This window comes from Columba livia, chromosome Z (assembly GCF_036013475.1).
Source record: "Columba livia isolate bColLiv1 breed racing homer chromosome Z, bColLiv1.pat.W.v2, whole genome shotgun sequence".
NCBI lineage: Eukaryota > Metazoa > Chordata > Aves > Columbiformes > Columbidae > Columba > Columba livia.
In genome coordinates this window covers 13,700,838-13,713,899 of record NC_088642.1, presented here as the reverse complement: position 1 = coordinate 13,713,899, position 13,062 = coordinate 13,700,838, and the positions used below count along the sequence as shown (strand labels likewise).

General features: G+C 40.7%; 1 protein-coding gene across 1 annotated transcript in view; it reads right to left on the bottom strand.

Annotated features, from left to right (window-relative positions):
- Positions 1 to 1,255: 1,255 nt before the first annotated feature.
- The window catches only part of MAP1B (microtubule associated protein 1B), a 65,783-nt gene continuing 53,976 nt past the window's right edge, over positions 1,256 to 13,062 (bottom strand). The window contains exons 5-7 of the mRNA XM_065047275.1: positions 4,889 to 11,432; positions 2,580 to 2,818; positions 1,256 to 1,873 (exon numbers count right to left, since the gene is read on the bottom strand). Coding sequence (XP_064903347.1) covers positions 1,718 to 1,873; positions 2,580 to 2,818; positions 4,889 to 11,432 — 6,939 coding nt within the window. The 3' untranslated portion in view covers positions 1,256 to 1,717. The remainder of the gene's footprint in view (positions 1,874 to 2,579; positions 2,819 to 4,888; positions 11,433 to 13,062) is intronic.

The window sequence follows — 13,062 nt, the reverse complement described above, 5'->3', positions numbered from 1 at the left end:
AAGGAAAGGAAAGGAAAGGAAAGGAAAGGAAAGGAAAGGAAAGGAAAGGAAAGGAAAGGAAAGGAAAGGAAAGGAAAGGAAAGGAAAGGAAAGGAAAGGGGGACTTATTTTAGCTTATTGCTTATTCTATCTTATTTTAAGATCTTGTGAGGGTACAAGATGTAGGTTACACCTTTGTAAGTATTAGGAAAGCAACATTTCAAATCCCATTTTCTGTTGTGGTCAATCAATTCATTTTACCACCAGGGTGCCTTTCCACCCCTCCCACACCCCAAAAAAAGGTATTGGCAGTTGACTATTTTCAATAAATTTTACCTCAATATCCATTCTCACTAGAACCTTAAACAACATTAATCATTTATCTTACAAAACTACTAAAAAAATTGCCTTCGTCTGAAAAATTTTTCTTTGTATTTTCCTGTAAATTAAAACATTTGTTAAAAATTCATCTATTAAAAGTTCACGCAACACTAAAAAAAAGGTTTCTGTACATTTATCCCCATCTTAAATTAAACAAAAAAGGTAAGACAAAGGAAGTTTGAATACTGTACAGGCTTGCAGGTAACCTCTTTCATCACTCTGAATGTTTCACTAAGCATTGTAACTCTGATACTGGACACCATTTCAATCTTGCTTCCGCAGTACAAAAGAAGCTCTCAAAAAAATGCTCATCTTGCCTTATTGAGCTGTCCAGGTGCATCACTGAAGCTTTCACATGACTAACATAAGGAATTCATAGCACCAAGCCACTAGACCAGTCAGATAGGTTTCTAGTACCACACGTGCACACTCACACATCTTTACTGGTGTAACTATGATCCTACACAGATGTTTTATAAATTTGCTGTCTCAACATTAAAAAATAAGTGCATCAAGTTTCTTTGTACATTCAAGTCACTTTCTAAGGCAAATTGTCTACTGTATGTACTCCTGACCGCTTTGGTATTTTGCTTCAGTTAATCAGCAGTGGACATGGGTTTCACACATGTGGACTGGTCATTTCTGGCTGGAGTGAGTGGACTTTCACTGGGAGCATGCCTTAGACCAACAATTCTGCATGTTGAAAGAAAGATTTTAGACTTCATGCATATTTGGCCTATGATTGTTATGGTATGTCAGTATGCAGAGTTCAAAGTAAAGTGGAAAACTGCTGATGAACATTTAGGTTGTGTGTCCCTTCCTAGCCACATTCTATTTCTTTTTATTTTCCAGCTATTAGTGCTGCAAAATAAGGATCCCCTTGGGACAGCTCAGATTGATAAAAATTTCATTTTTATTTTCATGTAAGAGCATAAACAGACTGCAGGAAGCGATACATCTATTGCCATGAGACTAATGCAGATCTAATTATTTATTACTTTCTCCTCCTACCCATCCCTTTCTCTCTCTTTTTGTTTCTTTAGAGGGCAAATGCCTCTACCTGGTAGAAGTCAGTTGGGGTTGCTAGTGCATGGTTTCCAAATGTTCAGCGGAGGTGAAACTGGATCTGTATTTTCACAGTAATTTGAACCATACTATGGGAATACTGTTAATTTCCCTTAGCAATCAGCAAAGACTGAAAAAATATTAGTGACTTGCATCACCATGACACAGTATAACATTTGGCAGGTATATAGTTCAGCAGTTGAAATAGATGGGTCAAATTTTTAGAAAAGGTGTTTGCAAACTGAACAATTTCTGGAAACAAAGTTTTATCTTGTAGAGCATGGCCTCATTTTTACAGCTCAATCTTGCATGCAGGAAAAGATTCGTCTTGCATAACAACAGTGCTGCTGCTTGCCAGAACCATGATGTTGAGGTCCTGCTGTTTCTCATGGGTCTCTTGGTACCATTCCCTCATTACTTCAGAGTCATGGGTTGGGATTAAGGTCACCTGCAACACAAAACAGAAGAAGTCCTGAGGAATGGACAACAGAAACAGCTGATAAGGAAAAACATGTTTGTAAGAAGCCCCAGCCAACAAGAATGTTACTGTTTGGAAAACAGTGGGTCTTTATGCAACAAATACTTGAATATATGGATGGATTAAAAATAAATAAATAATCACATAGCTAAAATAAAATTACTGCAAAGAATAAGTTTATAAAAATAAAACCATGATTTTGTAAGGTGTTGAGATGCAGCTTTCCAGAGAAGCAGTAGTCTGTAATCTGCACTGATACTATTCAGATTATGACCAAATATTTTGTTTACTTATAGATCATGATGGAACGGCACATGAAGTTTCCAAGTGTACATGATTAGCATACAATCCATTAAACATTCACACTCTTTCCTGCTTACAAACAGCAATGTTTCCAAACTTGGATCATATACGATATAGTAACAAGATGAAACAGCCAAGTGGCCCTGTAAATCAGCTCCCAAGCATTCTATTCACCGGGAACAGGTCAGAAAGGCCACAAATGTGGGAGCAGCTGAGTACTGATGTCCTCACACATCACCAGTGAAACAAGCTGCCCAGCTTGGTGAGCCCATTCCTGGGCAGCTCTCGCCCACTCCAGAGGCATTCTTGCTTCCTGTAATTGCTTCCCAGAGAAGGTTACCTTTCCAGGTAGGGATACAACTGACGAGCCTACCTGCAGGTTACTCTCCCACTGTGCCTTGCCCTCCAGCAGGGAGTCCAGAACAGCCCTGCTCGGCTCCTCAGCTGCAGCATCGTTCCCGCTCACCACATAGTAGGATGACCGCACCCTCTTGAAAAACTCAACATCAACATTCTTGCTGTTGCTGTGGTTGGGAATGTACACCAGATCCAAATACACCGGAGGTCCTGGAGGGACTGCAGTAGATTTTGCCACCTTAGTATTCCCAGGTCCTTCAGAAATCAAACAGCAAAAGAAAATATCACAGTCTGGTTAAAAACATGCATTTATTAATTACCGTTATAACTGCTGAGGTGAGATGTGTCGAATTGTGGCATTACCCTTATACATCTAATGACAGGTTCCAGCTTTGTTGTGTCCCAATTAGAATAGTAATGGGAGGAAAAACCTGAAGAACTGTAACTATAGAATACAATAAAAACTCACTACCACATAACCAACAATTGACTAAATCTTTTCCAGTAATATACTACTATCACCCAACAATTACTGTGTAGGGCTGTTATTACTGAACTGTCATTCAATAAATGGTGGTATTATTTTCCAAGTTAAGAAGTACAGCCTTTCAGAAGTCTCAGGTATGCATGATTATAAAACCTAGGGCCACACAGCAAGCCATACAGATTAGAAGCAGTCCTGAGATTTGGAGTATCACCATATAGCAAGTCATGGTAGCTGTTGTGCTCAGACTGCTTCACATGTGCAACATGAAGATACTACACATGAGCAGAAAGAGGGGCAAAGAGGAACCTGGGAGGACAGGTTGTAAAGCAATTACTTCAGGAAACTGAGAACAAGTGTTTGTTTGCCTGCTGGATCCTTATTTGCATACACAATTTAGCAACTTATCACAAAATGTAGAGGGAAGCATGCTTTTGTTGTGGTACATAGTAGAGTACTTGTAAGAAAAGCTTCAGTCAAAAGGGAGTTCAAAATCCAACCAATAACTTTATCTAGGTGATCGCCATTTATGTTCTATTAGCCTTCTCATGTTGTTACAGAGGGTGAAGTTAGGTAAAAAATTATCTGACCAATACGCTCTATTTAGGGTCACATACTGTAAGGTCAGCAAAGTCCATTACAGTTGTCTAGCATGCCCTGCCATTCATCACAGGGCAATGTGCCAAATAAGCATCATGATATAATATTTCCTGAATTAGAGAGTTTTTACTATGGAATATATTACAAAATATTTTATCATCAAAACATCTGTGATGGATCTTTCTGCATTGTGGATACCAAGGCTGGATACAATATTAGACCTTACATTTCACACTTACATGTCATTATAAAACAGAGGCTTGTCTTCTGCTCTAGTGTATACCTTAGAAGCATGCCTTAAAGAAGCAGCATCTCATATAGAGCTAAAGTGATGAAGAAATGCACAGCATGAGGAATTACACTGCTGCTTTGAAATGTATCTGCTAACAGAGATATGAAAACAATGTTCGAGAAAGGGACAATGGACCACTCAAAATGGGGAAGCTAAAAACAGTTGAATGCTGGTTTGTTTGTACTGAATCCTAGACCTGGTCCTTGTAAAAAAGCTTACAACAGAACAACAGTCCTGACAACAGCAGAATCGAAGTATCCCCCAAACACTCTCTAACAAGATCTGCCAGGAAAGAGTGGTACAATGCCTTTTTCAGTAATCTAATTAATATTTTATTACTACTTAGAATACACAACAGTCATTCAAAATGACATTAACTTTCTTGATTTTCAGTCATCATTGATGGCCTAAGACTTTAACCGGATTATGTGATGAACATGGTTAGTTCACTGAAAATACCCTTTCTACTGTTATAATTTTTTAAATACTCCTTTTAAAAATTAATGCAGCAAAGTAATAAAAGCATCCAATGGCCGATAGTACTTTTGCCTTCCACGATATTAAACTGCATCAATTTTGTTAAGAGAATTGCACCTACTTATTTCTTAGGATAAATATATTGGTTCACTTTGCTACCAATTTCAATTAATCTAAAGTGATACTTTTAATTCTAGTAGCTGGTTAACAGTTTAGACAGCTAGTGTTAAGTTCTTTTTTCTTTATATGCTCTCTGAGCAAACTGACACATCAAGCTTCTTAGATTACAAAAGTTAATTTAATTAATTTCATGCATTTAAATATGGCCTTTACAGGCTGGATTTATATTTAAAGCCTGGACTTTCTTTAGGGATTTGCTACAAACCACATTCTCAGCTGCTATAAAGGCAAACTAACTTCGCTGCCTCAACTGAGAAAATCTTAACACTACGGAACTGCTATCTGTCTTTACCTGGGGTTGCAGTCTTTGCTGACTTGGATGTTGTTGTATTTGCTGCATTCTTAGTGTCTTTATCTTTCTCTTCCACTCGGGACTTTACTTCTGGAGTAGAGATATTTTTGGTTGCCTTCTCCACAGGCTCCTTCTTTTTTGAAGAAACTGTTTTGGAAATTTTGTCTAAAGATTCTTTCGTAGCTGGCTTTGGTGAAGCCCCTTGTTTTGATTTACCATCACTTTTTTTAACAGGGGAAGATGACTTGGTCTTAGTACCCTGCTTTTTCGTCTTTGTCTTTTCTTTGAGGTCCTTCTTCAAAGGTTTACCCAAATTCTGATCAACAGGCAGAGCCTCTGGATCAACCATGGAAACATCAGGGTGCCTAGGGGAAGGGCTGCGATCCTGCATTGGGACAGGTGGTGGGTCAATATGTTTGTACGTAATTGTCTTGTCTGTTGGAATGGTTTCTGACTCATCTTCAGAGTCAATGTTAGCATCTGCAGTGATGGAAGGACATTCCTCCGTCTCAGGGGGAACATCTGAATCAGTCTGAGATGGGGCGGACTCGCTCACAGATGTGGGAGGGGTTTCATCACACTGCCGCCCTTGCTGCTTTCCCCCAGAAGGTGGCTGGCCTCCCCCAGATTGAGTTAATGGCTTCTCTTGATCTTGAGACTGTTCTTCACTTGCAAACCACTCAAGAGGGTTTGGGTTGATAAATGAGGGTGAAAGTTCAGTTTTGGGATGTTTATATTCACAAGAGGACACAAGGCACAAGTCAACATCTTGGCGGGATTCTGCTAACGATTTTCCCGGAGTGAAATGTGCAGTTGTTTCATAGGAATAGCTAGTAGCTTTGGGTGACCTGGTGGCTCTCCCAGTTGTCTCAAATGAGTAATCTGTGACTTCAGGTGAACTGGAGACTTTCCCAGTTGTCTCATAGGAGTAAGCTACTGCCTCTGGTGACATGGTGGTTCTCCCAGTTGTCTCATAGCAGGGGCTAATGGCTTCTGGTGACTTAGTAGTTTTCCCTGTTGTCTCATAGGAGTAATCCATAGTATCAGGTGATCTGGTAGTTTTCCCAATTCTCTCATAGGAATAATCTGCGGCCTCAGGTGATTTGGTGCTTTTCCCAGTTATCTCATAGGCATAATCTGTGGCCTCAGATGATTTGATAGTTTTCCCTGTTGTCTCATAGGAATAATCCTTGGCTTCAGGTGACCTCGTGGTTTTCCCGGTCATCTCATAGGAATAATCCATGGCCTCCGGTGACCTCGTGGTTTTCCCTGTCATCTCATAAGAATAATCTGTGATCTCAGATGTCCTCATATCTTTTGTCATTTTTTCATAGGAATAATCTGTGACCTCAGGGGACCTGGTAGTTTTCCTAGTTGTCTCATAGGAATAAACTGTGGTCTGAAGCGACCTAGGAGATTTTCCATCTGCCTCATAGGAGTAGCTAATATCCTCTGGTGATCTAGTAGTTTTCTCTGTGGTCTCATACGAATAGCTAAGATCTTCTGGTGACCTGCTACTTTTCTCTGAATCTTCTTTTTCTGGGCTGAGTAAATGTTCTGGACTGTGCTTTGTTAGAGGTTCCTGGTAACCAAATGCTTTGACAGAGGACATTTGCAGTGACAATGAAGGTGTGTGACTAGCTGATACTGCTCCTGTGATTTCAGGAGGTGAATCTGGAAAACTAGGAGAGTACAGAGGAGAAGATTCCCTTGGAGTTAATGGAGATAGGTCAGACTTTGGTGACAGCTTTTCTCCTAGGCTCTGAACCTTTTCTGAGGTAAAAGAATGTAGTGACATATCCGTGGGAGGAACGGCACCTGAAAAAGTTTCCTCTGGCAGTGGTGAGGTTACCTGGGAAGGTGTATGAGCTGATGATGTTGAGGATGATGCTTCGATTTGAGAAACCGAAATAATTTCTGAAATATCTTTCTCCTGAGAGTAAGATGACTGCTCCACAGGGGAAATCTTCCGTGCATAAGTAGGTTCCTGTATATCTGAAGGACTATAATCTACTTCTGTTGGTCCATTTTCAGATATATGTTGCATACTAGTGCCTAAAGTAGGATATTCTGGAGATTGCCTGCTAAAGTCCATTGCTAAAGACTGCTCGGGGGACTCCTGACCAAATTCTACTGACATAGCTGACTGCTCAGGAGATCTGTGATCATGCACCAGTGTTCTTGATTTTGCGGTTTTAGGTGAGAAATCTGGTGGAGAAATTGACATGGGCCTTGGGCACTCCTCCTTAGACGGAGACATTTCTGTTTCCTGGAAAGTTGTTGGTGTTTGTACGACTGACACTGAAAGGGAATCATCAACTTCCGTAGAGTGTGGAGATCCAACCTCAGCATGCAAGGAAGGAGATACATCATCAGTAGTTGGCTCTGGAAATGAACTAGTAGCGACAGATGCTGTAGAGACAGAAGCTACCCCTTCTATATGGGAATATGTGTCTTCTGCTACAACCTCATCAACAGGAGTTGCAGACTTGTCAGAAACAGTGCCTTCAGAAATGGACATTTTGGTATCTTCTTTTAAAGAACCAAACTGACTGATATCTATTTGAGTAGGTGAGAGATCACCTGCAAACTTCCTTTCATCCAAGGCCAGTGAAGACTGCGAGCTGCTGGGCTCTGTATCCTCCATTTTCCTCTCTAGGCTGAAGCCTTCCTTAATTACCATAAACTCCATGCTTTTTTCATCTTGTTTTTCTTGAAAAAGGCCCACGGAGCTGGCTTCAGAAGCTGGGCTCATCTGAACAGGTGATTTTTCTTTTTCAGGTTTGCCCTCAGAAGGACTTTCATAATCTCTGGTGGGAAACTTTAAATCAGCACTCAAAAATGTATCATAAGCAGTCTCTGAACCGATGAGTGGTGGACTCCGTAGAGGTGAGAGAACCTTTTCAATAGGAGATTCTGAATCTGGCACAGGCTCATCCATAGGGCTTACTCTGGATTTTGCAGATTCATCTTTGACTTCAGTGAATTCAAAGCTAACAGGAGCTTCTGTTGACTTTTCACTGGTTTCAGAGGGAAGTTGACTGGACTTTTCATCAGTGGGAGACTGATAATAAGGTGTGTGGCCAGCACTACCAGCAGCAGATTGAGAAGGAGATGCTACCTCTAAGGTTTTATCTTCAGGGCTTGCACAGTGCTCTTCAGCAACTTCTTGATGCACATCAGGCAATGTAGAAATGGGGACAGGCTCAGATGAGACCTTGATCTCATTGGGAGTGAGCGAAAAGTTCACGCTACGTTCACTCAGTGGTGTTTTAGCAACAGGTGACGGAGGGGACAAGCTGTCAGCTGGACTCTTCTCTGGACTATGTTTTCCATCAGCACCTTCCTGATAGGGTTCTTTGATTTCCAGTTTAGCAGTGCTTTGGATTTCGCTTTCTTTCTGCCGGTATACATCTTGGAATGCAGATTTGCAGAATTTGTCTTCCTCTAATGAAGAGGGTGGTGAGATGGTAGAAGCTGAAGCATTATAATCTTTACCTTCTGTGGCTTCTGTTTTAGATCCTTCAGATAATCCATTAAATGCATCTGGAAGTGGAGACAGTTTAGGTCTGCCAAATTCTTGAGAGTACAGTGATGTCTCATACTTGGTAATGTTCACATACTCCTGAGAGGGTGACTCGCTTTCCTCATTGTTAGTTTCATCACTCATGACATCCCGGGGTGTTGACATCTCATCCATTGGAGTTGGTTCACTGGATATTTCAATGGTAGACTGTGTGTATCCTGAAGTAGCAGTGAATTCCTCGGGTTGATCTTCCCTATTTTCTTCATCAGAAACAGTGGCTTCACTTTCTGAGCCACCAGGTAATGTCTCATCATGGATAGAAGAGGCTGGTTCAACTGCTGGAGATTGAGGTTCTGAGCGTTTTGCTGGTGTAATTATAAGTAGGCCATATTTATCTTCAGCTTCACCAGCTTCTGCAGCTTTGTCTACCACAGCCATCACATAATCTTCTTCAGCTTCTATTTTTTCAGTTTCCTCTTCATCTCTGACATCTTCTGCTTTGTTTTCCTCCTCTTCTTCAGTCCCTTCAGTTTCTGCCTTTTCTATTGCTTCTTCCCTGTCTTCCTCAGCCCGTTCATCTGATGCCTCATAATATGCCTTTTCATCTTTAATGTTACCATCTGCTTCAGCCATTATTTCTTCGGACTTCTCATCGGCTTTTCTTGCTTTCTCCATATATGGCTTTGTGCTGTCCAGTGGTGTCTTTTCTTCTTCATCTTCACCATGTTCTTCAGCTTCTTCTGTCTCTGCCTTTTCCTCATAATCTCCTGCTTCAGATGATTCTTCTAAGCCAGTTCCTTCATCTTCAAACTTTTCATTGTCATCAGCCCTGTGCTTCTCCACAGGTTCCAATTCTTCAGGTGTCTGTTCACACTCACCCTCAGCTTCTGTGGTAGTTATGCCTTCATCGGAGGACTCAGCAGGTCCTTCATTATCAATTTTTCCTTTTTGTACTGTGCCAGTGAGTTTCAGTTCATCCTCTATAAGTGCAACTTGAGGCTTTGTTTCCTTTATTGTTTCTATTTCTTCAGCTTTTAATTCCTCAAAATCCTTGGTTAAATCCTCTGGTGAAGACATAAGGGATCTCTCTGCTTCGAGTTCCTTTCCACTGGCTGCAATTTCTGCAGCTGCTACAGCTGCTACAGTTGTGGCAGCGACTCCAGCTGCTGCAAGAGCAGCTTGTGCTCCACTGACTTTGATCTCTTTCTTCACTGTCTTAACTTTTCCTTTTTCCTTTGGCTTTCCTGCAGGTACTGCTTCTTTTTTAGCAGGTTCCTCCTTCTTTTGTGGTTTAGGTTTTGCTGCTGGCTTTTTGGCTTCAGTCAAAGGAGAAGGTGTCTTCTTTGTTTCTTTAGGAACCTTTTTGATATCCTTTTTGGTTTCTTTTTCCTCCTTCTTGATTTCCTTCTTCTCTTCCTTTTTAACTTCTTTTGGTGAAGCTTCTTTCTTTACTTCCTTCTTGGTTTCCTTCTTCTCCTCTTTTTTCACCTCTTTTTTAACATCTTTCTTGACATCTTCTTTTTTGGGCTTTTCTTCTTTTTTGATGGGTACTTTCTCCTCTTTTTTAGAAATCTCTTTTTTTGTTTTCTCTTTGTCCTCTTTCTTTTCTTCAGGTTTTGCTTTGACTTCCTTTTTCACTGGCTTCTCCTTTGACACTTTTGGTTTTACATCTGTACCTTGTTTTTCAGGAGTTTCAGATTTTGCTATTTGTTCTTCTTTACTTATTACATCTTTTTCTGCCACTATGGGTTTGGTCTCAACTTTTGTTGGTTTCTCTTTTTTCACTGGAACTTTTTCTTTGCTTTCCACCTTCTGAGGCTTCACAGGCTCTGTTATTTCTTCTTTAGATTCTTTTCTTACAAGCTTGCTTGGTGTTGTCTTTGCAGCAGGTTTGAGACTTTCCTTGCTGTCTGCTCGTTGTTTCAGCTTTGTTTGTTTCACAGCAGGACTAGCAGTGATCCCGGTTAGGTCTTTTTGTGTAACCATTGGTTGTTTAAGGAAGTCTAAGTGTTTGAGTTTTTCTAGTCCTTCTAGGATATTATATTGGGTGCTGTTTCCAGGAAACAGAACTCGGATTATTTTTTCTGCAGGATTAGCTGGGTGCCACACAATCAGAGATGAGACAGAGGTGAAGTAGGATAATGGAATGTCTAATTCTTGGCCATTTGGTAGCAGGAATTCAGCTTTATTTTTGTTAGTACCGCTCCACTGCTGCATAAAATATTGCATCTCTTTGCTATTTTTGACAGGATTAAGAACATACATCTCGAGCTTGCCAACTCCCAATTTCTGAAATAAAATGATGGGGTCAATAGTATTTCCTGCATTTCTCAAAAGAGGTTCTGGTTTCAAAGACAATTTATTTAAATACTGGAGAGTAAAACAGGCTTCTTCTACACTCCTTTTTACTTTAAGGCTAGGATCCAGATTCTTCAGGTTCTCAGGTACATTAAGGAATACAACTCCTAAATCAGGTGAGATCAGATTTTTCATCCAGTCACTGTTGGTAGTAGATCCTTGGGACTGTTCCTCTTCTAGTTCAGCTATCTTTCGCTGAAGCATGCTATTGATTCCTGGCAGGTTGTCATCTCCGATGTGAGTGAGCAGAATGGAATCTACCCTATCTAAGTGACGAATAAGTTTCCAAAAGCAAGACTTTCTTTCAGATCCTCCATTGATAAGAATGTTGAATCCATTCACTGCAAACAAAGCAGAGTCCCCTCTTCCCCCTGGGAAAATATAACAGCAGGGTTTGGAGAGTTTCAAGAAGCCTCCTGAGGTTGGAGGTTCCAAAATGTCGAAGGGTGATGGCACTTCTACTGATTCTGAAAGATACTCTGTGAATTCAGAGAGTCCTTCCATTTCAGGCAATATGGAGGCTGAGTTGAGTTTAATGTTAATAAAATCTTGAAGGTTGTGTCGGTCAAGGTTGGAATTTTTCCAGTCCCCTTCCTCAGGACAGAAAAGAGTTAGGCTGGCTTTGTTGGCAGGGTGTGTGGTGCTCAATAATTCACCAATCTAGAGTTATAAAACAAAAACACAAGAAGATGCACGTAAATTCATTTTTTTAATGACAATTAGTGTTAGGACATAATCTCTCCTGATCAGATTGATAAAAACTTTTTTTGCATTTGCCTCTGCATTGTTTACTATCCACCCTAGAAACTAAAGGAATCTGTTACCACAGCTAGTTTGTTGTTATTGTTTTTTTAATACAAAGCATGACCTTATTTCTGCTCCCTATTGCCCAAAGAATGACAGTACCCCAAGGTTCCCCCTTCCCTCATCCTCCCTTTACAGGAGAGTGGTACAAGCTTTTATACTGAGAAGGAATGAGGACTACAAGGCTAATGCTGTCAAAGCTCCCACTATCCCTACCAGTCTCCCTGCTGTCTCAATCCATCCAGAAGATGCCAGACAAGTATCTAAGGGACAAAGCACATTCTCTTAATGGGCAGAGAGTAACTGCGACCCAGAAGAGGCCAGCATCCTCCCGGGAGCAGCTGCCTTCCTCTTCTCTCATGGGATATATTCCACCACGCCATCGTTACTGCGTTTTTTTCTGCAGACTGGCTCCTGATATGCCAGCACAGCTCTCAGATTAACATGACTGGCTGCAGAACTGTTTTCCAGAACACTAAAAAATGAGTTATTGCTTCAGAAATGCAAACAGCTACAGGTTTTGCATTTCTGAGGCTATGAAGTACATGACTAAATAAAGAGCCAGAAAAATAAGTGTTAGGGTTAAAGGCTGAGGGAGCTGGATCTCTTTAGTTTGGAGAAGAGGAGACTAAGGTGGGGGTTTATTAATGTCTATAAGTATATAAAAGGTGAGTACCACGAGGATGGAGCCAGGCTCTTCTCAGTGGCAAACAATGATAGGACAAGGGGTAATGGGATCAAGCTGGAACACAAGAGGTTCCACTTAAATTTGAGAAGAAACTTCTTCTCAGTGAGGGTGACAGACACTGGAACAGGCTGCCCAGGGGGGTTGTGGAGTCTCCTTCCCTGGAGACATTCAAAACCCACCTGGACATGTTCCTGTGTGACCTCATCTGGGTGTTCCTGCTCTGGCAGGGGGATTGGACTGGATGATCTTCTGAGCCAGTTCCTTCCAATCCCAAACATACTGTGACTGTGAAATGGTCTTGCCATTACTTTGATTTAAAACTATGGACCACAATAGTTGAAGTCTAGAATAACTCCATCAATTTTGACAGTATTTGATAACATACTAATACCAAAACCAGCTTCTGAAATAAAGGCACAGAGAACAAGAAGTTCTATGCCATAGTATGAAGAGTTGTTGTTCTATTCCTGTATGAACTAAAAAAAAATAAATTTGATGGTCTCAGATTAGTAGACAAACAAACATAAAAAGGTATGTTATATTTTATAACTTGTCCCAGTTTCACAGATACTTTCATTTGATTTTTTTTACTGACAGTTAGGTTACATGTAGCCCATTTCTGTTCTATTTGCGCTTAACAAAGAGACCACCAAATGACATAAACTACTTCTTTAAAGGAGTAATTCAGACACAAAATGTCAGAACAAAGCATGCCAGCACAGCATCATGCAAAATACCCCAACATTCTTTGCAGACACTCAATTGTCAGTTCAAGCTGTAAGAAGAGTTTTCATAAAG